We start from the raw sequence: 24,327 nt of genomic DNA, 5'->3' as shown, positions 1-24,327 counted from the left end.
ACAACAAGATCAAATTTTTGTTTGAAATTAGAACATAAGCAACTGGGATCAATGGTGATTTTCCAGTTATCAGTGCTCTCAGTTTCACTAAATCCATCGATTGAATACTCAATTCTTCATTGGAAATAATGCTGTTGTTTTAGAAAGTACATCATATGAGGTTAAACCGGTAATAGGATTCTGTTATTGTAATTTATCTATCATTTATTATAAATGATGGCTGGAATCCCATGCGTTCTTATAATACTTTCTATCATTGCCATCTTTTCCTCTTGAAAATAAGGGTGAAAGTCGATTATTCTCAAAAGTTTGATAAATTCTGAATTTCTGTTTTTGACTGAAATAGGCGGGGGACATGTTAAACTTTCATTGCAACAAAAATTATACCTCTCAGATCAAAATTGACAGAATAAAGGCCATTTGAAGATGTGCTATAAATGAAGTGTTCTTTTTGAAAAAAGAGACTTATCCTGTTTTTTTTTTTTATAGAGAGTTACCATCCAAGATGATTATGGGCTAAAGGCTTTTTAATACTCTTTTAACTATTCTTATATGAATTAATGTGACATGTGAACACCAATTCAAGACCAATATTTGATCATATTGAAATTATTTCTTCTTTATTTCTATTACAGAGAGTGAGGTGTAGTAAATATTGAAATGTTAGTACAAAACCAGATACCATTTTAAACAGAGCAGACGATAAAATTATAAATCATCAGACATCATGTTTAAAGAAATATTTCCCCATTATTTGAACAACGTTTCATTTAATGATGATATTTGCAGCACTAAGATTTCCAAAAACCACTCTGAAACATTTGTTATGTTTCCAAAATATGCTGGTATACCATTTAATTTAATAGTCAATGCTATAGCATTTGTTGTAAGTAACCTTTTAAAATTCTATTCTTTATCGTAGAACATTTAAGAACAAGAAACACATGGTTAAATTAGACTAAAAATATTGTTAAATTGTTTCAAGACCTTGTTCTAGGGACATGCTGAAGGACAAAGTATTATTAGAAAATGTTCTGAAGAAACAGAAAACTTTGTTATCATTGCTCTATTATGCTATTAAAGGGATTGTACTAAAACTAACACGTTTTATGACGGATTCCCTCTAGCGACGTCATAAAATGCGTTAGTTTTAGTGGAATTGCAAGAAACACAGACGTCAGAGTGAAAATTGGAATGGTGCAAATTGTCCCCGATACACATAAAAAAACACTTTTATAATCCCTTTAATGCAATTTAACCACTGTTGAAATCAGCAACTTTGAAAAGGCTAATTATGACATAAACTTGCCATGAATATGTCAAGAAATGGCATTGCAGTTTTTGTTAGGTTCTTCCATGAGATGCACATCTGCGCAGATTGCATCTTTTGATATTGTTGCATTTTATAAGAAAATATTTGAAAAAATATATTTTGCTAGAACTCTTTCATTCATATTCTAATGTTAAAATGTTTGTGTCTAATTTATGATTTGTACATGATGCCATAATATAAAACTAACTCATTTATATTTTAGGTACTGTTAATATTATTCACAATTTTAAGAAAATTTGCATGGGATTATGGGAGATTAGCGTTAGTTAGTCGTGCAGAAGAAAAGTAAGTTCATGTTTTTCATATTAAGATTTTATATGTTTATTGTTGTCAAAACAATTTTTTTTTCTTTTTTTCCCCTCAGCTTAGTTAAATGCACTTTCATAGCTATTTAGGCTTTAACATTGTAATGTCACACATTATTCAAATTATATATTTTTGAAGATTTTAGTTGTTGTCCTCTTTTTATAGAAGGTTTGCCTTGTTGTTTTTGCCAAATCATGTTCATACATTTTATAAGCTTGAAACCCAACACTTTTGACTTTTTCAACATAAGTGAAGTAAAAATACAGGAATCGAATTCCGTGGAAATTGTTTTTTTTTTGGGTACCCCTGAAGTCTTAATACATGCTCAAAGTTGGGGGTGTGCCATAACTAAACTCTTAAGTAATGTCAAGTTCAGGCAATTACAGGTTTTGGTTCATAAATCCTTTAATCTATGATAAAACCCCTTTCTGTTCTTTTAAGATATAAGGCCACACTATTTTGTTTCCGATATATTTATGGCAAATATTTATTTTTCATTATTAATTGTTTTTTTTTAAGTTGTTTTGTTTTTATTTTAATTTTCCTATGTTTAACAGTGTTCCTGTAAGTCAAGGCAACCAATATAATGTGTACGATGGTTTTTATTTTTTATTATTGCTTTTGTTTTTGCTTTAGTATTTAGACTATTTCTTATTGATTAACCATTTTTCTATTGAATAGTCAGTCCTTTACAGGGACAAAGGCTAATGTTTACATCTGAACCTATCTAGTTTAATTGCAGATCTTGATATTTTGTGTTTTTTCTGTGGGTCACTCTACTTTCATCCATGATCTGACAAATCTGTTATGAACTACATGTTTTACTGCTTAAGATATTCAACCAATCAAATGCACTGTTCAATAAATGATTTGCAGACAAAATGGAATTTTTATTGAATAGTGACTTATGTATAATTTAAATTTTCGATTGGATCAAAATTTGCTTGAAAACAATTAAAAGAAGAGTTTATCTAATCTTAAATGTCACAAGAAAACATCTTTATCTGCATTTGAATCAGATTGTTTGTACCAAAAAGGATAAAAGATTAAATTATGTTCGAAAAAATATTCAAAATTTGTCACAAATTGCTAGGGTTGTTATTTCAATCTTAGATGTCTGAAGACAGTAAACTATATGATTCTATGTCTAATTTAATTATTAAAGAAATGGTTAATTAATAAAGGACCTTTCTCACCCATTATTTACCTCTATATCAACTGAACCTGTGCCCGTTAACTTTTCCTATGGTATATGATCTACTAAGCTGAAACCTTATAACTATTTATGATTAAGGGGCTACCAGGTCTCTAATTTCGTTTTGCTAAGAGAATAGTGGTAATAAGATTTTTTATAGGTTTCTATTTTTCCTTAAACCCTTTTGGTCTCTTATGTTCTTGTAGTATAGAGAAATGGAACGGCAATGTTTGAAACATATCACTAACATGCATATATTCATGAACCCATAATTTAGGGAACATTATTAACTCACCTTAAGAGAGTTCCTTGACCAGTGCTTACAGGTTTATAGATTTAGATGGACAGACTTAATTTTGCATACAAAGACAATTTAAAACATACACACAAGCACATACTAAAAATATTGTGGACTGATTGTGTTCATATTGAATCCAGTAATTGACCATACCTGTACTGATAACTGATTTATAAGACCTTACATGTTTATAATATTATGTTTCATACATTGCCAGCCTGTGTTATATTTAACATATTAAGTATATGTATAATATTTAGAATGTCATGTCATGTCTCCTGTATATATTATAATATTTCTAACTATTGTTCAGATTACTCAATTTGTATTGTAATAATTATAATGTGTAAGTATGACTAATTAGATTAATTAGGTGTAGGTATTAACGAGGTAATTTAGGTATTTCTATTCCTCTCACCCTTTACAATCCTTTACCTAGATACATTTGGCCATTGCTTTCATTGGGATATGTCTCAATACACCATAATTCTGTATTCCTACATCTCATCCCTACCCTAAGACAGATTCAACATTCTGGCAACAAGTGGCAACATGGCATATATTGAATGCTTTTTGTAAAAATAAATTCTGTAAATTGTGAAATATTTGCATCAAAGCGTTTTAGAGATATTCACTAATTACATGTTAGAGAATTCCTTTGTGTATTGTTAATTCCATTACACAATGAAATGAATAAATAGATGAGACATCATTATTTATATTGATGTATATTTATCAGAGCTACTGCAAAATTATTAACTCAATTCAGTGTGGGTGTTTAATTTGTTGATTATACCATACATATTTGAGGACTGGCTGAAGTGCAGTCAGTTAAGGCGTTGAAATCTTTACAAAATGTCATTTGAGTGATTAAGTCTAACAAATGGTGGTCATTGGTTGGAATCAAATTATTTTGACCCAGATGTGAATGGGTTTGAATGATCCAGAAAAGAGTTTTTGCCAGCGACCAGCTGGTAGACAGGATCCATGTGAATTTAATAAAAAAAAAATGTTTTTGTGTCACCCTCCTTCCCCCCTGAAATAATACAACTCATTTGAAGGAATAATGTCAATTCATTACTTAATTGACGTTAAAGAATAACAACGTACCTAAACTAACACTTGTGTAGGGGCTTAATATACAAACATGCCGCCAAACACATTTGAGATTCCAAAGAACTCAAATGACTGGCCCCACACAAGAGAATCCCTCAAATGAGCTGCTATACCATTAATAAAAGCTAACACTTATAATCTAAAATTGACATAGTAATGTAAGCAATTTACTGCACGTATATATAGAAAATATAAATTAGAAGACATATAAGTCAAAACAACATCGAGCACAGAACATGTGGAAATTGAAAACAACCATTGAACAACTATCACACTAAAGTATAAACTACTATAATACTATCACAATTATAAAACAATAAGAAATGATTTGAACAATTCACATAAAACTGGGAAAAATAACACAATAAAAGTAAGGACGGATAAACCATACTAAGTTAAACTAAAAAACCAAGGTGAAAGACCCAGGCTGAAGGGAAACAACTAATATCAGTCTACACTGTCAATCAGCAAAGTCCCTTTCGACCAAGGTCGATAACCCAGGAAAGTCAGACAAACTCAATGGAGGCTAATTCCAGCACTAATTCTAGGAAGTCGAATGTACGATAAGAAAGCACTACTTTTCCATCTGCCCAACCGTCGTATAGTGTCTTCAGGAATGCCTTGTAAAAAAGCAGACGTAGCTGCGCCAATTCCAAAAGAATGTAATTTGTAACGACTGGACTCAAGGCCTAAAAGGGAGGGACAGAAATTAAGTAATATTTTACTGCACATGGCGCACAATCTTCCAATGAAGAAGAACATGAATTAAAGGAATTAAAAGTTTAACAGGTTCATGCAAGTTAGATTTGTGTTTATAATGATACATTGAAATCTCCATTTCAGAAAGAATGGAGTTAAAAATAAACTCAACGTTATTAAATTGTACCACTTCTGATGCGGACGCTCATGTTTTGACAACTTATTCGCCTAATCGGAAAAACCCAGCAAAGGCTAAAGTGAACAGTGCTTTTAACAAAATTTGGTCAGTAAACAAGGGTATGACAAGAGGAATGGCATGTAATAATTGGACGTGTAATGACTTGGTAATAGTCAAGCGAGAATCAGACATGGCATTATTGCCATAATTTTGTGCCATATCTGCTATTAAAGATGAATAGGCCAAGAGTTTTGAAATTTCCATAGGGAATTTTTGAACATAAACATCCATAGAAATATCAAAGGCCTTGCGCCAGACTGAATAAGGTATTTGCTTTGCTTTTTGAGGAGTGGAAGACAGCTTTATGACAGAGTCGTCTGTATCTAAAAGGTCAATGGACAGGTGACTTTTTGAAGTACCTGGCAGCAGAGCAGACATATCAATAAAATGATTACTCCAAATATCTTGTTTCATTTTTTCTGCAATGTGAATGGAGATATGAACTAAATCATTTAAATTGGCAGCTGAAGAAAGAACAGTAGGAGCAGATAAAGGGATACCTGCTAATGGGAACAGTTGTGTCGCATCAAAGGACAATACACTTGGACATGCAGTTGTAGCTGTGGTTGGCACGGAATCGCTGGTAATGGAAGCAGTTACAAAGGTTGTAGCTGAACATACTTGCACGTTGGTGGAATCTGTAATAGAGGTTAGTAGCAGCAACTGAAGGTAATGGGCTATTCAACATACTAGAAGATGGACCTGAAACTGTTGTATTAGCATTTGCAACAGAAGCTGAAGGCAACACTAGACGCCTTTTAATCAATTTGTCTATTAAGATGTTAGTAAGACGGTCTTCAGCTGTTGTTGGAATCAGGCCCACATCTTCCCCTGAAACATCCCTAGTATGTGTTCTTTTTGGCATACTGAAATGAAAGTAACAACAATATGTAAACTCACATAGTCACATAAGTTAAAATTAAGAGGCTTAACACTCTTGTAAGCACAACACAATCAAACCACTGTTGATTCCCAAGTGACGTTCCACCAAGGAACACCCAAAGATCCAGCGAAATTATTACTAATCAGAAGTAACAAAGGACAACCAAGTGCCCGTACCCAACAAACGGACAACCAACTGATACGTACCTAGCAGCTATACCAACGACAGGAAAAACCGAAACCAAAACAACAGGATACACCAAATCCCAAATTCTCTAGATTCACTAATATTTCGAGTAAGGTCTCCGTCACACGTCAGTACGTCAGTAAAAACGTCAGACCCTCAGTATATACATCAAACACGTCAGTAAACACGCCAGACACGTCAATACGTCGATGCTACCTTACAAACTTATAACTTATGTTTATAAAAACTACTACATCAAAAAACGAAATTTCAAGAAATTTGCAAAACAAATCGCCATTCTTTACAGTCGTTTCAATTCAATTAGTGCCGCGTACAAATTAAGAATTATTACTTATAAAGAGAAAAAGGTTTAAAACAACTGCCTGGTTGAAAGACTCAATCGCAAACTGGGATAAGGTGTTCCAGAAAGAGTAAGCATGCTAAAGATATGAAAACGCGTCAAAGAACTGTTATTCCTCACAAATCAATCCGTCGGTACATGAAAAATAAGATAACTATGTGAACTCTCTCAAAACAACTGCCTTAATTGTTGGCAGACTCAATCGCAAAGTGGCCTCAGGTGTTCCGGAAAGTGTAATCGTCCCCTAAAGCATTTAGGTCGAGTTTAAACACACTTCAGTAGGTAAAAAACCCAAGTCCGTCAATAAATAAAAAATAAAATAACTATGTGAACTCTCTCAAAACAACTGCCTTAATTGTTGGCAGACACAATCGCAAAGTGGCCTCAGGTGTTCCGGAAAGTGTAACCATGCCTTAAAACGTTTAGGTCGAGTTTTAAACACCTCTCAATAGGTAAAAACATCTGTACGTCAGTAAATACGTCAAAGAACTGGTTTTCGTCTCACGTCAATACGTCAGTTCACACAACAGCTAGACGCGTCAAAGAACTGTTATTCCTCACAAGTTAGTCCGTCAGTAAAGAAAAGTTAACCAAACTATGTGAACTCTCTTAAAATACCACGTTTTTGACAGACTCAATCGCAAAGTGGCCTCAGGTGTTTCAAAAAGTGTAAACATGCCTTAAAACGTTTAGGTCGAGTTTTAAGCACACTCCAGTAGGTTAAGACTCAATACCGTCAGTAAACACGTCAAAGAACTGGTCTTCGTCACACGTCAATACGTCAGTACACACGTCAGATGCGTCAAAGAGATAGAAACACGTCAAACGCGTCAAAGAACTGTTATTCCTCACAAGTCAGTCCGTCAGTAAAGAAAAGTTAATCAAACTATGTGAACTCTCTTAAAATACCACATTTTTGACAAGACTCAATCGCAAAGTGGCCTCGGGTGTTCCAAAAAGTGTAAACATGCCTTTAAACATGTAGGTCGAGTTTTAAACACACTCCAGTAGGTTAAGATTCAAAACCGTCAGTAAACACGTCAAAGAACTGGTCTTCGTCACACGTCAATACGTCAGTACACACGTCAGACGCGTCAAAGAGATGGAAACACGTCAGACGCGTCAAAGAACTGTTATTCCTTACAAGTCAGTCCGTCAGTAAAGAAAAGTTAATCAAACTATGTGAACTCTCTTAATATACTACATTTTTGACAGACTCAATCGCAAAGTGGCCACAGTTGTTCCAGAAAGTTTAACCATGCTTTTATACATTTAATCACACCTCAGTAGGTAAAAACTCCCTTTCGTCAGTAAACACGTCAAAGAACTAGTCTTCATCACACGTCAATACGTCAGTTCACACGCCAGACGCGTCAAAGAACTGTTATTCCTCACAAGTCAGTCCGTCAGTAAAGAAAAGTTAATCAAACTATGTGAACTCTCTTAATATACTACATTTTTGACAGACTCAATCGCAAAGTGGCCACAGTTGTTCCAGAAAGTTTAACCATGCTTTTATACATTTAATCACACCTCAGTAGGTAAAAACTCCCTTTCGTCAGTAAACACGTCAAAGAACTAGTCTTCGTCACACGTCAATACGTCAGTTCAAACGCCAGACGCGTCAAAGAAATGAAAACACGTCAGAGAGCTGTTATTCCTCGGAAGTCAGTCCGTCAGTAAAGAAAAGTTAATCAACTATGCTCTCTTAAAATACTGCCTTTTTGACAAGCTTAACCGGAAAGTGGCCCCAGGTGTTCCAGAAGGTTTAAGCATGCTTTTATACGTTTAGTTTGAGTATTTGTGGTATGATTGACGCATTGGCTTTTTTTTACCTGTTGATCGTGTGAAAGATTGAATGCTCTATCTAAGAAGTAATGTTCCCGATGAACTGACAGATTTGTTGGACTATGTTGATAATACATATGTGTCTGATGGATTTCGTGCTATACAGCCCCCTGTAAATGTTCCAGGAGGTCCTCTTCCCCCAATAAGAATGAGGAGGCGACCAGCTCTTTTTCCTCCCGAGCAATGGAATGTACATCTGGCCACCTTAAATAATGAAAGTCGTACCAACAACTTTTGTGAAGGATGGAGGCCACTTTGCGATTGAGTCTGTCAAAAATGTGGTATTTTAAGAGAGTTCACATAGTTTGATTAACTTTACTTTACTGAAGGACCAACTTGTGAGGAATAACAGTTCTTTGAGGCGTCTGACGTGTTTTCATCTCTTTGACGCGTCTGACGTGTGTACTGAGGTATTGACGTGTGACGAAGACCAGTTCTTTGAGAAGACCAGTTCTTTGACGTGTTTACTGACGGTTTGAGTCTTAACCTACTGGAGTGTGTTTAAAACTCGACCTAAACGTTTTAAGGCATACTTACACATTCTGGAACACCTGAGGCCACTTTGCGATTGACTCTGTCAAAAGTGTGGTATTTTAAGAGAGTTCACATAGTTTGATTAACTTTTCTTTACTGACGGACTGACTTGTGAGGAATAACAGTTCTTTGACGCGTCTGACGTGTTTTCATCTCTTTGACGCGTCTGACGTGTGTACTGACGTATTGACGTGTGACGAAGACCAGTTCTTTGACGTGTTTACTGACGGATTGAAGTTTTTACCTAATGAGGTGTGTTTAAAACTCGACCTAAGCGTTTTAAGGCATGTTTACACTTTCTGGAACACCTGAGGCCACTTTGCGATTGAGTCTGTCTAAAATGTGGTATTTTAAGAGAGTTTGATTAACTTTTCTTTACTGACGGACTGACTTGTGAGGGATAACAGTTCTTTGACGCGTTTGACGTGTTTTCATTTATTTGACGCGTCTGACGTGTGTACTGGCGTATAGACGTGTGACGAAGACCAGTTCTTTGATTTGTTTACTGACGATGTTTCCAATTCGCTGACTGTGAACTTCTGGAATGACAAACCACGTGACATTCCCGACAGTCAGCGTCACAAAATTCATTATCTGCAATAATGTTTATTTTTTCTTATACTCTTGACTTTTAGACAAACTTGCTTCAAATTTTTTATACTCTTATTTCCAAAGAATGTTCAATATATGCCATACTGCCCAAATCTCTCTTTGAATAAAAGAGAGTTGTGAACTATTCAGGAATAGGTGTAAATCAATAACAAGTCAGACAAGATTATGATAGAAAAGTGATAATGATGATACTAGATTGATCTTTTAGTTAAATCAGCTCTGGTTAATGCATCAAAAAATTGAGGTTGTCTGCTAGAAATGAAAAGCTGGTAAATCAATGCTGTACATGGTATACTTCTTGTCCAAAATATTAATTTTAGCTTGGTTATAAGTACAGTTACATCCATTGATTAAATTGCTTTTATCATCATCGATTTATTCTGGGTCATTGTCATCTTTATCATATTGAGTGCACTTTGCATATTCTTCTGGTTTATAACTAAGACACCGTCCTCCATAGAACCCAAACATCTTCTGGAAAATAGTATTTAGAGAAGTTAGAAAATCACTTCTACTGTAAAAGCATATAGAAAGGTGGAATAGATTAGAGAGGGAGGTTTATGTGACCTGATACATACCTGCCATAACAAATATTTTCTACAATCTGTCATGGAAGTCATGAAGGAATTATTAGTGTTAGAGGTCCTTTATATATATATGTTAAAATTTAGGAGTGCCCTTTCTCTCTGAATAAGCATGCAAGCTCTTATGGATGCTGAATTGAAAATTGCATATCTCGAACTATAGTATTTCATTGTAATTTAGAGTTAAAGTGTTATTTTATATATCTTTTGGGATTTTGGCATTTTATAAAAAATTTTAATCTAGATTAGGCATTAGCCACCATTATGTGGTAACTTTTTGAAAAGGACGATAGGTTCACTGGGTCTTCATACATTCAGCTTAGACATGTAGTGCCTTATTTTTGAAATAAGAAAGATCACTATACACTATTCTATCGAAGTACCATGTTTAATTTTTCATCATTTTATAAAGAAGAGGTGTTAATCTGAACTTGAAATAATCATACCAGGATAAATTCTAAACCATTCATTGCTAATAGGCTTACTAAATAATCAAATCAAATTTCTTCAAAATTGTTTGGTTAACATTAGCCTATGTAAATGTGCTTACTATCATAGCTATTTAATTGTAGATGGACCTCATTATTTTATGGTGATCATGATAAGAGAGATTTACATGGATCTCAGGAATCATTTGATACATCTTTACATAAACAAGATAAGGTATGGTATACATTTTATATATCACCATCATAATTTATATAATATACTTTATTTAATTTGAAAAGAATTTTAAATTTATTAAGTCTTGTATTTACATTAACAAAACTCACATATAGTGTTTCTAGATGGTAAATGAAATTCCAAAAATGTATCCAATCATATATATACAAAAGAAGCAGCAAATTTTCTGATTGCCTTCAATCTTGAAATTAATTTCAGCATTTATTATCCTGGATTCCAGCTTTCTTCAGAGTGAAGTAAGTTTCCCTTTAATATGCATGAAATTTGAAACTCTTCAGTACTTTATATTTTCCTTATTACATTGTGTTACCATGAATTACTGCTTCAAAAATGTCTTCTTGAGATAATGGCAAAGATTTTACTACTCTGAAACTAAACTGAAAAAGATACAAATAAAGCCATTTTGGGTTTGAAAATTTATGTTTGATGAATGTATTAGGGGTTATTGTGATAATATTGTGATAATTGATCACAAGGAAGTATTTTTTATCTTTTGCAGAGATTCAGATATTCTACATAAATGTGGCCGTGATGCTATACAGTATATGTCCTTTCAGAGATATTTGATTATATATGTAGCTATAATTTGTCTGCTGTCTATATGTGTTATATTGCCTGTTAACTTCCAAGGAGACATCTGTAAGTTGATTTCGATATTTATTATGACTTGGAGGAAAAGGATCACATTTGTTTATTATGAAATTCCTCGGGAGTTTTCAATAAAAAAATGAAATATCTTTAAGGTTCCAAAGATATTCAAGACTAAGAATGGTCATATACCACATGATTGATTGATGTCAAAATATCTCGAATAAGTTGGCATCAATTATGGATACATGATATGAAAATGTATTTTTGATGTCAGCACAGGATTGCAAAACCCTTAATCAAATTACTGGAAAATTCTCAATGTAAATATAAAAGGATGTCCTGGGTGTATATTGTGCTCTGCCAAGTCATAAGATATTACTGGCTCTAGTCTGTGGTATAAGCAATTCACAGGGATTTGTTGACTCATCTCTCTGTTAATTTGTTATAATTGTTAGCTATGACTAATAGCAACTCCAGATTGATTAATACGACATTGTCTGGTTGAATAAGGTCATCATAGCATTAAAGACTAGAATATCTGACTTGGCAATATCTAAAAAAGAAAACTGAATTGGCAGGCATGTCATGAAACAATACTATAAAACTGATACAACTATATTCTAAATAATGTAATTGCCAACAACATACATAATATTTATTGAGTTCAAACCATGCAATTATCATCTATTATACACATTCTAGAATCAACCCTTATAATTATATTATCTTATTCTAGTGGGAAATGCTACTGAATTCAGTCATACAACAATAGGCAATGTGCCTTCTAAGTAAGTTCTAATTGAAATTTATTTCTTATGTCTGTTGATCTTAGTGAGTTTGTTGATGGAAATTTAATTAAAACAGAATAGATCTTTTAGTTAGAGGATGATATCGATGAGTAACTATTAGTTTTACTTGTTGTCTAGACAATAGATATTGATTTTTTTCTCAATATTTTGATTTTAATACAATAATATTATCTATAAAATAGTAATTCAGCTTGATATATCACAGATTGTATGGGTTCATGCTATATTTTATGTTGTATATTTGCATCACACCAATACTAAAGGTTCATATTCAGTGCATCATTCTATATCATGCTATATTCTCCTGTTATATATTTGCAGCTCACCATTATATGAGTTCATGCTATATTCTCAGTTATTTAATTTCATCTCACCATTACTATGGGTTCATGCTATATTCTCCTGTTATATTTTCAGCTCACCGTTATATGAGTTCATGCTATATTCGCAGTTATTTAATTTCAGCTCACCATTACTAGGGGTTCTTGCTATAATCTCCCGTTATATATTTGCAGCTCACCATTATATGAGTTCATACTACATTCTCTGTTATATATTTTCAGCTTACCATTACTATGGGTTCGTGCTGTATTCTCTGTTACATAATTTCAGCTCATCATTCCTATGAGTTCATGCTATATTCCACTGTTATATAATTTCAGCTCACCATTACTATGGGTTCATGCTATAATCTCCTGTCATATATTTTCAGCTCACCGTTATATGAGTTCATGCTATATTCTCAGTTATTTAATTTCAGCTCACCATTACTATGGGTTCATGCTATTCTCCCATTATATATTTTCAGCTCACCATTATATGAGTTCATGCTATAATCTCTGTTTTATATTTTCAGCTCACCATTACTATGGGTTCATGCTATATTCTCTGTTATATATTTGTTAATAATGGTGTTTATTGTGAGACATTTTCATGTGAATTTGGAATTTGAAGAAGATGAACAGGTAAATGAATTATGTTTTATCATTTTAACAGAACCATAACTGTATAACCAACTGTAGTCAACTATAGTTTCTCCATTCCATTTTCCCTTCCCACATCTTTTGTTTCACATCTGCTTTCTGTGATTCTGCACCATTCCATTTTCCAATCTGCCATCTGTGATTTATGAATTGTAGAAAAACTGGTCAGTTTATGATGTCTTTGTTAAGGTCTTCATGTAGTCAAGTTTTTTCTGAAATTAAGAATGCCACTGATGCATGACAGGAAAAGAAATGGTGCAATTAGAAACTAAATGTTCTCTGATTCACTTACATCTCATAGATAGAAAACCTCTCTCTATTCTCTTCCATCTAGTGGCTATATAATTAATAGAATGAAGTGGTTTTTTCTACTTGTTCAATAAAAATTGACTTGTTTTCATTTCCAGGTTTCAAGAACATTGTGTGTGTCCAATATTCCTAAAAATAAATGTTACCAAAGTCAAGTTAAAGAACATTTTCGGTAAGTTTGGACTTTTAAAGGCAAGTAAACCGTTATTTTTTTTGTTTGGATAATAAATATTTTGGAGAAAATATTTGAATTAAATGTTAAGAAAGACAAAATAAAATTCTTATAGGTCAAAATTCAGATGTCTATGGTTCCTGCAATTCCACTAAAATTAAGCGTTTGATTACATCACTAATTTCAAAGGTATTTCTATGATAAAGCATATTTTGCGATTAGTGACATCATCAAACACATAGTTTTTTTGGAATAGCAGGAACCATAGACGTCTGATTGACAATTGGAATGGTGCAAATTGATGCTATGACGATCCCTGATACACTCAATTTACAAAACTTATTTACAATTCCTTTAAACTTTAGATCAAATATCATATGATTTACTTATACTTGTATAACTTAATGATCTATTACAGTGATGCTTATCCAGAAGTGGTTGTTACAGATGTTCAATTTGCCTATAATATAACTAAACTAGTTAATCTAGATAAAAAGAGGTAATTTATCAGATTTATCAATATTCTACTGTCTTGCATTTTAGAAGATCTGACATCCAACAAACTTGCATATTGTAGTTATATCATTGAATTGAATCAACATCAAATAATCAATAGATTAAATGATGTTTAATAGGTTGAACATGAAGATGTTATTAGTCTGTAGTGATAATGATATTGGTTTGTTAGATCAAGGCTTGATGACATGTTGATATACAGAATATTTATTGGCATTTCAATGGCATTAAACCTTGTCACCAACTTGTAACCAATATTTATTATTAAAACCAATTCTATTGTATTCTAGCAGTCACATCTGTCTAATTAAACTTAAACCAAAGTTTCGTTCTTTTTTTTATTAGCTTTTATTTTTGATATAACCGCTTCAGTTAGGGTCTAATGACAGCCATCTTGAACATTAATCTATTTGATGACGTGAACATTAGACACTGAATGCATCTTTTGTTTGCATCACAAAGTCCAAGCGTTCTAATATTAATTAGTCTGAAATTTTTCAACCAAAGGGGAAATAGATAAAGTTATAGATAGTAATATGAATTGATTTATATTATTTTATAGAGAAAGAGCATCAGAAGCCAAGATGTACTCAGAAAATGAATTAGCTAACAGTGGTGATAGACCTAATATGACACCTTATCCTTGTGGACAGTGTTGTTGTACATGTTGTGGTTGTAAAAGGGTAAGTAAGAAGTACATCTAAATCTAAGAACACAATGGCCAATTTCTTCCTTTGAATCAAGGCATAACCAGTAAACAATATCATTTTAATTGGGTATGGCTATGACCTCAAAATATGGGATAAATTTGAATATGGCATGGTTGGGAATTGACAACTTAACTTGTTTCTGTTTTGTTGAAGCGGAGAGGAATCAGATGTGCTAGTCCTACCTCAAATTACTGAAAATATTACCACCATTATTTCCCTTGAAAAACTAGTTTTCAGAAAAATAAGATGGATGTTTGAAAAGCAAAAATGATCAGACAGTTTTTATTGATAATTTAAAATGTAATTTACTTTCTTATACCATTAATCTATTGTTTTAAGGTTGATGCTATAGATTATTATACCTATGAAGAAAAACAACTAATAACTCAATGTGAACAGGAAAAAGTTCATGCTTATCAAGATCCTGTTGGAATAGCTTTTTTAACATTTCAATCAGAATCTATGGCAGAAAAGTAAGTGTCAAAAGACTTTGTATTTGATTTTTGTTTCTATTGTGTTATCATCACTTGCGTTAGTAAGTGATCTAGTGCTTATGGGTCACCTTGAGGTCCTCGTTTCAATTCTCACATAGCCATAGCCATGACCATGTCGTGATGATTTCCCTTTGTCAGTAATGGGCTGACATCATAATAAATATGTCAAGGCCCTTTGTGTAACAAGGTATGCGCATGAAAAGGGGTTTATTGTTGCTGTCTTTCACTAGATACTGAAAAGTTTTGCCACAGTTGTTTCTGGTCTCTTTTGAAATAACACTATTTTTATTATATACAGAGTAAGAAGAGATTTTAGAGCTAACTGTAAAGGCACACACAATCCTCAAACATCAGCCCATTATTCTAGTCTAGCTGTACAAGACTGGCAAGTAAAATTTGCTGCTGCTCCTGATAATATTTACTGGTAAGAAACTTTTAATTATAATGCTTTAAGTGATTTGCAAAAGATACAGCATCTCCGTCTCCTATGCTGTTATCGACGTATCGAATTTGAATGTATGGGCTATATTAAGTTAATGCCAAGCGGTTTAATGAATCTAAAACTGAGAATTATTATTCTGTTTGATATTTATTACAGGGAGAATTTAGCTAGACCAGCCTGGAAATGGTGGGTTTCAGCAATAGTTATTAATGGTGCACTATTTCTATTGTTATTTTTCCTTACTACTCCTGTTATGTTAATCAATGTTATGGACTCATTTGATTATAAGAAAAAATTAGAAGACTTACATGTAAGATATTTGTTTAATATTTGATCTTGTTTTCTACTCACATCATCACCCACATTCACAGTTTTTTTTAACTACAAATGCAGTATGAAGATGTTTATTATGAGAAATTTTTCAGGTATATGTTACCTTGCCTAGCAAGCTATCTTTTATCATGTTTTGAATGTATGGATGATATTGGTATCATTCTTATCTCAGGTTCCCCTGCTTTTGTTATTTCAGAGTCCGTTATTAGTACAGTTTCTACCTACTTTATTACTCTGGACTTTTTCTGCTATTTTACCAAATATAGTCTATTATTCTGATCAGTATATTGGTCATTGGACAAAGTGAGTTTATTTTAGTATACTAGTTTCTAGTATTTTACCTTGCCTTACTTTCTTGCTGTTTAGAATGATTTCAATACTAAGTTTTATTAGTAGTTTGAATAAGTAAAAATATGGAAACGCTGTGTGTAGCAAAATGATACAGGACCTTCCAATAGAATTGTAAGAAAAATGTAAAATATGTATAGAAAGATGGTTAAGAATTTTTTTCTTTATTGCACTCTTGAATACTTTACCATGAAAATTTAAAATCTTTATTGATTATAATTTGATATTTTCAGAACTGCAGAACATCATGCTGTGATGAGGAAAACATTCATATTTCTCATATTTATGGTTCTTATATTACCATCTTTAGGATTAACTAGGTGAGTTTTATTATTTAGTGTCTAACTGTTAAAGCTACAAGATTCTGATCCTAAGCATGGCAGGTCAGCACTGATTTTCAAATGTTTAATTTCTCTTTTTGTTATTTTTTTTCAGTGCTAAAACATTATTTGAATGGTTTATATTAGATAAAGGAAAAGGTTTAAGATGGCAGTAAGTATTGTTTTTTATTCGAACTACATTTTTTAGTAGCTTTTTTGAGAAAACTTGTTATGCTATAAGATTAAATGGATCCAAATATAATTTATTACTTGGCAAGCTATCTTTAGTTATTAATTCAGCCAATCCATTTATAAATGTGTTCAGAAAATACATTAATTAAAGATCTATGCCACTTTGCTTGAAGTAGGACTACTAGTTAATTTGTTATCCTTATATAGTATAGATTCTTTTTGTCTTCCTTGCCTCTTATGTGGAATAATTAAAAATGCATCAAGTTTTTTTTTCATTATAGGTGCATATTTCTGGCTGGTAATGGTGCTTTCTTTGTGAATTATGTTATAACATCAGCATTTATTGGTAGTGCTCTAGAATTAATCCGATTTTCTGAGTTATTTACTTATTCTTTACGTCTATTGTTTACAAGATCAGCTGCAGAGAGGAGTGCAGTGAAAAAGGTAACTTATTACTTTCTTGTTTGTGTGAGTTGATAGTGAGTTATTTAAAACTATTAATTAGTTAATGATGTGATTAAATGATACAACTCAGTAATCAAATCACTTATAACAGTAGGAAATTGATTAAAAACTACTTGTTAATGATATTAATAAAAGTCAAATTCAATAAACAAACTTCTAACCACAGTGATTATGATGTGATTATAGAACAATCCTCAGTAATCAAACCTCTTAAAAACTTAACCTAAAACTCATAGAAAATGAATTTGGGTTTTTAAAACTACTCAGTTCCAATCGCAACTGCCTTCTTGAAATTTTTTCATCAAATCCACTTGGAAGGAAGAAAAATTGCCCCTGTCACCCCTTCCTTTGTAGAGATTGCAGTTTGTGAATTTCAAGATTTCAAGGTTCCTGTAAGCTATTGTAGCAAAATATTAATGAGCTGAGTGTCCTTAAAGACCTCATTATGTTGATTAATTTTTTTCTGATTATTATTTCAGTCTGTCCTGTGGGATTTTCAATATGGTTGTCAATATGCCTGGATGTTATGTGTATTTACTATTATTGTATGCTATAGTATATTGTGTCCACTTATAGTACCATTCGGTAAGTAATCTTCTTAAGATTGTTTTTGCAAAGTGTTTGAAACATTGGAAATGGTTTGAAATCTGACAGTGATCTAAGCTGGTTTCTCAAAACTTTTAAGAAAAGCTGCATGTTCACAAATTTAAAACTAGAAATGTTAACAGTCGAAATCACTGACCATGTTTTTTTTAAACCTTATAACCAATAAAATTTGTTTTGTAGGTTTGGTGTATATGATATTTAAACATATGGTAGATAGATATAATATATATTTTGCGTATAAAGAATCACGTATTAATAAACATATACATGCTTCAGCTGTTAATTTTGTTATTATGTCTGTAATATTATTACAATTCACAGTAGTATTCTTCACTGGGTTACGAGCAGGTAAATCAACTTTATTTTCTGTTATTTTTTCCTCATATGATTGTCTCAGATGCAAATAGAAAGCCCATGAAACCTTTTAAAATCTGTTTATTAATTATGCTTTTGGCCGCAATATAGTTAATCCAAAATTGTTATTAGTTCGTGCAAGGACTATTTTGATTCCAAAAATTTGCTGGAACATGTTAAAAGTATAAGAGATATGATTTGTAACATGGGTATTCTGTTTTATCAATTTCAATAAGTATAGTAGAAAAATATTATAACAGTGTTACTACTTTAACCCATGTATGAGCCATTCATTGGTAACCTGAATGATTTATCATAATGATTTGTTAATTAAATTTTAGGTTTCACTGAGCCAGTATTTGTGTTCTCTTGTGTTGCCTTATTTATGGCTATGATTGTGTTCGTTGGTAAAATAAGTTTTGGATGGTTTAAACATTTTGGTACCAAGAAATACAAGGTATGTCTTGAAATTATTCTTTTCATTGAAAATAGAGTGGTTAACTAACATTTGGGAATATGTAGAAAATGTCTTCAAACTACTTTCTTGACACTCACAATTGCATAGCATAGATGAACTGCTTCCAAAACAATAGTAATGAACACGATGAACAAAAAAAAAACAATTATCGTATCCTGAAGTTTTATGTTCCAATTCAGGGATTCAACAATAACTTATTAATGTTCTTGGATGTTTTGAGCTCTTCATAGATGAATATTTGGGAATTGTCAAGAAGGTGGCAAGTTGGCAAATATGGTGCTCATTAATACATACACAATGTGGTTGTCATATACTGAATTTCCTGTGGGTTTGAGGCTATGGGTCTTTAGTGCATAATCATAATAAGTTTCAGAAATAGATATCCTTTCTTGAATTATACCATGTATTCATATGTTCTTCTTTATCCTAAATTTATTTTCGAAACTGTGGATTAAACAGAGTTAATTTTAGGAGTTGAGTTGATACTTTTAAAGTATCAGAACTTCAAAAATTTAAATATAAAAAATATTTTGTCTGGAAATATTGCTGATTTATTATGTGCATGTTTTTATGGTTTATTTGTTTTTTGTTTGGTATTTAGTCACCAGTAGTGGTATTTAGTTTTTTTTTTGATTTTACGCATGATAATGATAATAATAAAAATTGTTATTATACTTTGGTCATCACTAAACTATTGGGATTTCTTGGAATCTAGCATTATCACCTATATTAATCACATTGTTAAGTTCCAAAACATTTATATTATCACAATTTGGTTAACATTTAAATAAAGTATGGGCTTATAACTATTTTGTTCATCTGTAATATATCTATTATAGCTGACACCAACATCTCTCTCGTTAGATTTACATTGTTGTCACTACTGTCTGTTCCTCTAGTAGAATTTTCATTCGTAACGATTTTGTCAAAACCTGGTAATGGTGCACATAATGAAAAATTGAACATCAAGTTTAAGTTTGGACACTTTCCAATTTTGAGAGTTTTTGTCCTGAATCCAACTGTCTTTTTAACTGGTTATCTTAAAACAAATTGATAGGTCATTTGAAACACGGTCTGCTTGAAAACGCTTATCAAGCTATAATTTGCTTATCAATCAATACTTTGATCACTTATTGTTTGTTTTCTAAAAGTTCAGTTCATTTGATTTAATATTTTACAAGCTTCCAATCTAGTCTATGGCCCTGAATAATATTTAAACCTATTTAGTCAGTATTGTAAGGGCTTTCATTATTTAGAATTTAATACTATGGTAATGGCTGTACATGTTGTTTAATATATCAAATACATTGTGGTGTAAGGGTTTAACTAAATGTCGTCCTCATAAACATAGTTGTTGTACTTGCATGAGAGTAAGTTTCAAGGTACCGTACTAAGTTTTGTTTTGTATTTCCTCTGCTATCAATTGGATATCAATAGATTGATGGAACTGAATATACTCTTGGAAAGGTTGGTATAAGTTGTACTGGAGTCAAGCTTGATTGTCTCTCAATTTGGCCACGTAGGAACAGAAGCTATTACTTTTTTGACAAAATAAACAGATAACAAAACCCTAAAAAATACAAGATGTTTTCGTTTACAAGATGTTAGTTATTATGTTTTTTCCTGTTTTGTTTTTTTTTCACTTTCAATGAATGTTGAATGATTCTCTTTTGGCACTGTTTCATTTGAATTTCTGTATGTTAAGAATTTTTGTAAGACTATACAAGCTTATTCAAAACCTCTGTTTCTTATTTGCAGCAATTTGGTGATGAAGATGAGAGAATTAGTGGTGATGTACCTGGAACTAATAAGGTAGAAAGGTTCTTTTGTAGAAATATCTCCCTGCTAGATTAATATCCCTTAAATCTTGGCCCGAATTAATCAAATTATACCTTGAATTGTAGCCGACCATTATAGAATTGACTATTTACACTGAGTGCCATAGCTTGACCACCTAAAACAGATTGCTCTAAAATGAAAAAGTGAAAACAGATGCACAAGCCAGTAGTATGGCCAGATCCGGACCCAGACCACCTTTTTTCGAGCATGCCAGGTCCTGATTGACATTTTGCTGGGTCGGGCAGAACAATTTACAGGTTTCCTTCCAAAGAATACATAGTCAACAATTCAAATAAATTAAAAATCTTACATCAACTTGTTGACCACTGTTTGTTTGTTTGTTTTTTCAGCCATTTGTAGCTAATGTTTTACTTGAAAAAGCAGAAGAGAATGGACCTGAAGGTGTAAGGTCAGCACCAGCTTCTTATGGTGCAGTTCAATCCTCTATTAATACCACCGGAGATTATGATGAAAATGTTTCAGATACTTAGTAATCTTTTACTTGCCAATATGTGTTTCCATTTGCAATTATCTTTATACACCCCATCAAATTCAAATTTGTGGTTCTAGAATATTTATGATTCAAAATATTGTGAAATTGTTAACATTAGTGGGGCCTCAATTTTCATGTTTTTTTTTGTGAAGCCACACGAAATTTAAACGAGTATAAATCAAATCAAGCCAATTGGTAAATAAATAATTGAATTAGGAGTAGTTGTTAAATTGGAATCCTCAAATTTGAAACCCAATGAAATTGAGAACAATTCCCTGGAATTCTGGGCCCACAATATATACAAATTCATAGTTCTTAAGGTTGTGAGATCATAAGAATAAACATCTGAAAGTTCATGTCAATTTACAAATACTATAGAAAACTATTAAAACATACATATATATAGTCTTAGAATTTATAGTATATTGTTATGTTGCTTTGACATTTCATTTATGTTATATTTTTTCAGTTTATTTATATAGTTTATGTAATTCTTTGGAATCATTCCAATATTCTTCATATTTCATAATTGTTGAGTTGAAAAGCAATCGTGGCTATTTCCTTCTCAATATGAACTTTGTTTAATTTGAAAATAGTGATTTGCAGTGCAATAAATGTATAAATAGCATAATTGTATGATTGTGGTATGGTTTTCAGTGTAGCAATATGTGTATAATTTGTAAAGTCTTTCTTCAACGTGATTCATGACACAAAAAAATATCTTCAAAATGAAATATTAATAATCATAATTCATTTAGAAGTAGAAAATAACCTTTTTCAGGTCATAAACTTACTTAATATTTATTGAAATTTCTGTAAGAATGGCATAATTTGTTTCTATTTTTTTTTTTCTTCTTCATTCTTTAATATAGGATAATAGTTAAATTTTTATTATAATCTTGTTTCTTTGTGGATTAAATGGAAGAATAATAAATTTATGATAAAGATTTAAATATTTTTTTGGTCTGAAAGGATTGTGGATACAATGAAATTAGATATAAGATTAGTATATCCAGAAGAACTTTGCATTTGTTCAGAAGATAGAATGTCTCTTGTTTCCTGATGGAAATGTCTTTTAGACTTGTTGCCATAGATTGATATCATCATGAAAAAAAATCTTCCTCATGCCATTGCCAGTGCTTATTAAAGTTGGATTGTCAACTATGTGCTCTGGTCTCCTCTGCCAAACCATAGGATATATAATGTCTCTCTCTAAGCTAGTTTTTATGATTGATTAATTAACATTACAGGCATAAAATCATAACAAAATGTTTTCATTTAATGTTATTAACAGAAAATTCAATTACAATAATTAATAAATTACATTATGTAATATTATGTACAGATACACTCATGGTATTTTATCACAGGGTAGCTTGGCTTAATACAATTCAATGTATTCAATAAACATTATTTACAGTACTATATACAAACAATATTGACAAGTTTAACAAATATATAACGAAATTAGGATCTTATTTATAACTTCTTTGGATGAATTTAAATAGAAGCTTGTCCCATAACCAATAATTCCATAACTTAAAGAGCCTGCTCTTCTTGAACTGTGGATTAACAGATCCCAGTTTTTAATCGAAACAATTAAAGGGAGGTAGTTGATGATCTAAAATATTTCTCATCTCCTATTATTCTCAAAGCAAGCTTCAAATCTGTTGGCATAACTGTAACTCGCTTAGCATGGATGGCACAAAGGTTGATATCTTCAAATAAACCAACAATGTAACTTTCAGCAGCCTCCTGAAGAAAAAAATTAAGGTAGGCTAGTCTAAGTCATAAATCTCAACTTCAGAACTTAAACCAAGAAATGCAAATCATACCTTCATTATTTTAAATTGGTGTTGCTGTCTAAAGTAAGTGGCAAGGATCTTGCACAGATTTTATTTGTCTGTATGCATTAAAGTTTTTATGATAAATTCTCAAGCAATCTCAAAAGATTGGTTTGATGCAGATTCTGGTACATGATGATCATCTATTTAGATCTAGTATGCTATAAAAAAAATTAGGCCTAGCTCCAGTGACAGTGAAGATGATCCTAGCTTTAGTCTAGCTTCAAGTAGGCCTATCTTTTATTTTGCGAAGCCTAGGGCATGGTCGATCTTAACCTTATTACAACTAGTCCGACAAGCATTAAAACCCACCTGCAAGGCAGCCAGGGCAACCACATGCATTCTCAATCCTGGATATAATGTTGCTGCAATCTCACGAACCATTCTTTGGAATGTTATTTTGGGAATCAGAAAATTCGTAGACTTCTGATAGGCTCGGATTTCCTGAATAGCTCGAAATCCAGGTCGATATCTGCCATACTTTTTCGTCTTCACTCTGTCAGCTTTTCTTATCGATCTTGCTGATTCTCTTTTGGTGGCCAAAACCCTCTGGATTTTGATGTCTGTTTTCCAGGAGTGTCGTAGCGGAGCCTGTTTAGTTCTGGCCATCTGCAGTGCCAAGACGGCAACTGACTTTTGGTTGTCTGTCGTCTGCTAATCTGTCATTTTCGATTTGACTCGAACATCAAGACAGAAGCAGATAACATTGTGAGTTGCTTCCCCTGAATGATTTAATACTGATTTATGTGACAAACGAGTCTACAATCACCTGCAGAAGGAAATGACGTCAAAATGTAAACTTAGGCACGTTGTGGAAATGGAGGAAAAAGAGGAAATTCAACTTCTAAAACAGAAGCTATTAGAGAAAGATGCAGAAATTAATCGACTTAGATCGATCGTAACATGCAAGGTAATGCAATTATTTGGATATGAAAGATGTTGTCATTTGTAAAAGTTCATTGAATGATTGACTCAACAGCAGTTTTTACCATCTTCATCTTCACGTTGAATTTCGACTGGCTACTGCCAATTTATGAATTGAAAATTCTACTAAAAATATTTCGGAGATTTTTAGACTGACCTTGTCAGTTGATGAAAGTTTTAGCCAATGAAACAATTATTATTGTAAATATTATTTTACAGAGGGAATTT

General features: G+C 32.2%; 2 protein-coding genes across 2 annotated transcripts; one reads left to right on the top strand and one right to left on the bottom strand.

The window, feature by feature from the left end:
- Positions 1-1,538: 1,538 nt before the first annotated feature.
- On the top strand, positions 1,539-19,026 carry LOTGIDRAFT_133162 (hypothetical protein; the record flags this gene model as incomplete). Its single annotated transcript, XM_009067516.1, has 19 exons — positions 1,539-1,618; positions 10,766-10,856; positions 11,076-11,113; positions 11,377-11,516; positions 12,205-12,256; positions 13,134-13,242; positions 13,668-13,741; positions 14,160-14,240; positions 14,820-14,940; positions 15,307-15,440; positions 15,760-15,885; positions 16,060-16,213; positions 16,433-16,539; positions 16,818-16,904; positions 17,020-17,076; positions 17,378-17,540; positions 18,041-18,146; positions 18,348-18,515; positions 18,863-19,026. Coding segments are annotated over 19 exons (2,052 nt in total), but the record flags the coding sequence as incomplete, so codon positions are not given.
- Positions 19,027-22,590: 3,564 nt separating this feature from the next.
- On the bottom strand, positions 22,591-23,835 carry LOTGIDRAFT_207335 (hypothetical protein). The gene is made up of 2 exons (XM_009067515.1): positions 23,488-23,835; positions 22,591-23,086 (listed from the first exon to the last, which is right to left on the bottom strand). Exons 1-2 carry the CDS (start codon positions 23,782-23,784, stop codon positions 22,931-22,933), a joined length of 453 nt encoding a protein of 150 aa, XP_009065763.1. The 5' UTR covers positions 23,785-23,835; the 3' UTR covers positions 22,591-22,930.
- Between the last annotated feature and the right edge of the window lie 492 nt (positions 23,836-24,327).

This window comes from Lottia gigantea (assembly GCF_000327385.1).
Source record: "Lottia gigantea unplaced genomic scaffold LOTGIsca_83, whole genome shotgun sequence".
NCBI lineage: Eukaryota > Metazoa > Mollusca > Gastropoda > Lottiidae > Lottia > Lottia gigantea.
This window is presented reverse-complemented; position numbering and strand designations above follow the sequence as displayed.

Coding starts and splice junctions, on each gene's coding strand:
- LOTGIDRAFT_207335 (XM_009067515.1), bottom strand. CDS start 23,784: ATGGCCAGAACTAAACAGGCTCCGCTACGACACTCCTGGAAAACAGAC. Junction 23,087..23,487: donor TTGCCCTGGCTGCCTTGCAG/GTGGGTTTTAAT, acceptor TTTTTTCTTCAG/GAGGCTGCTGAAAGTTACAT.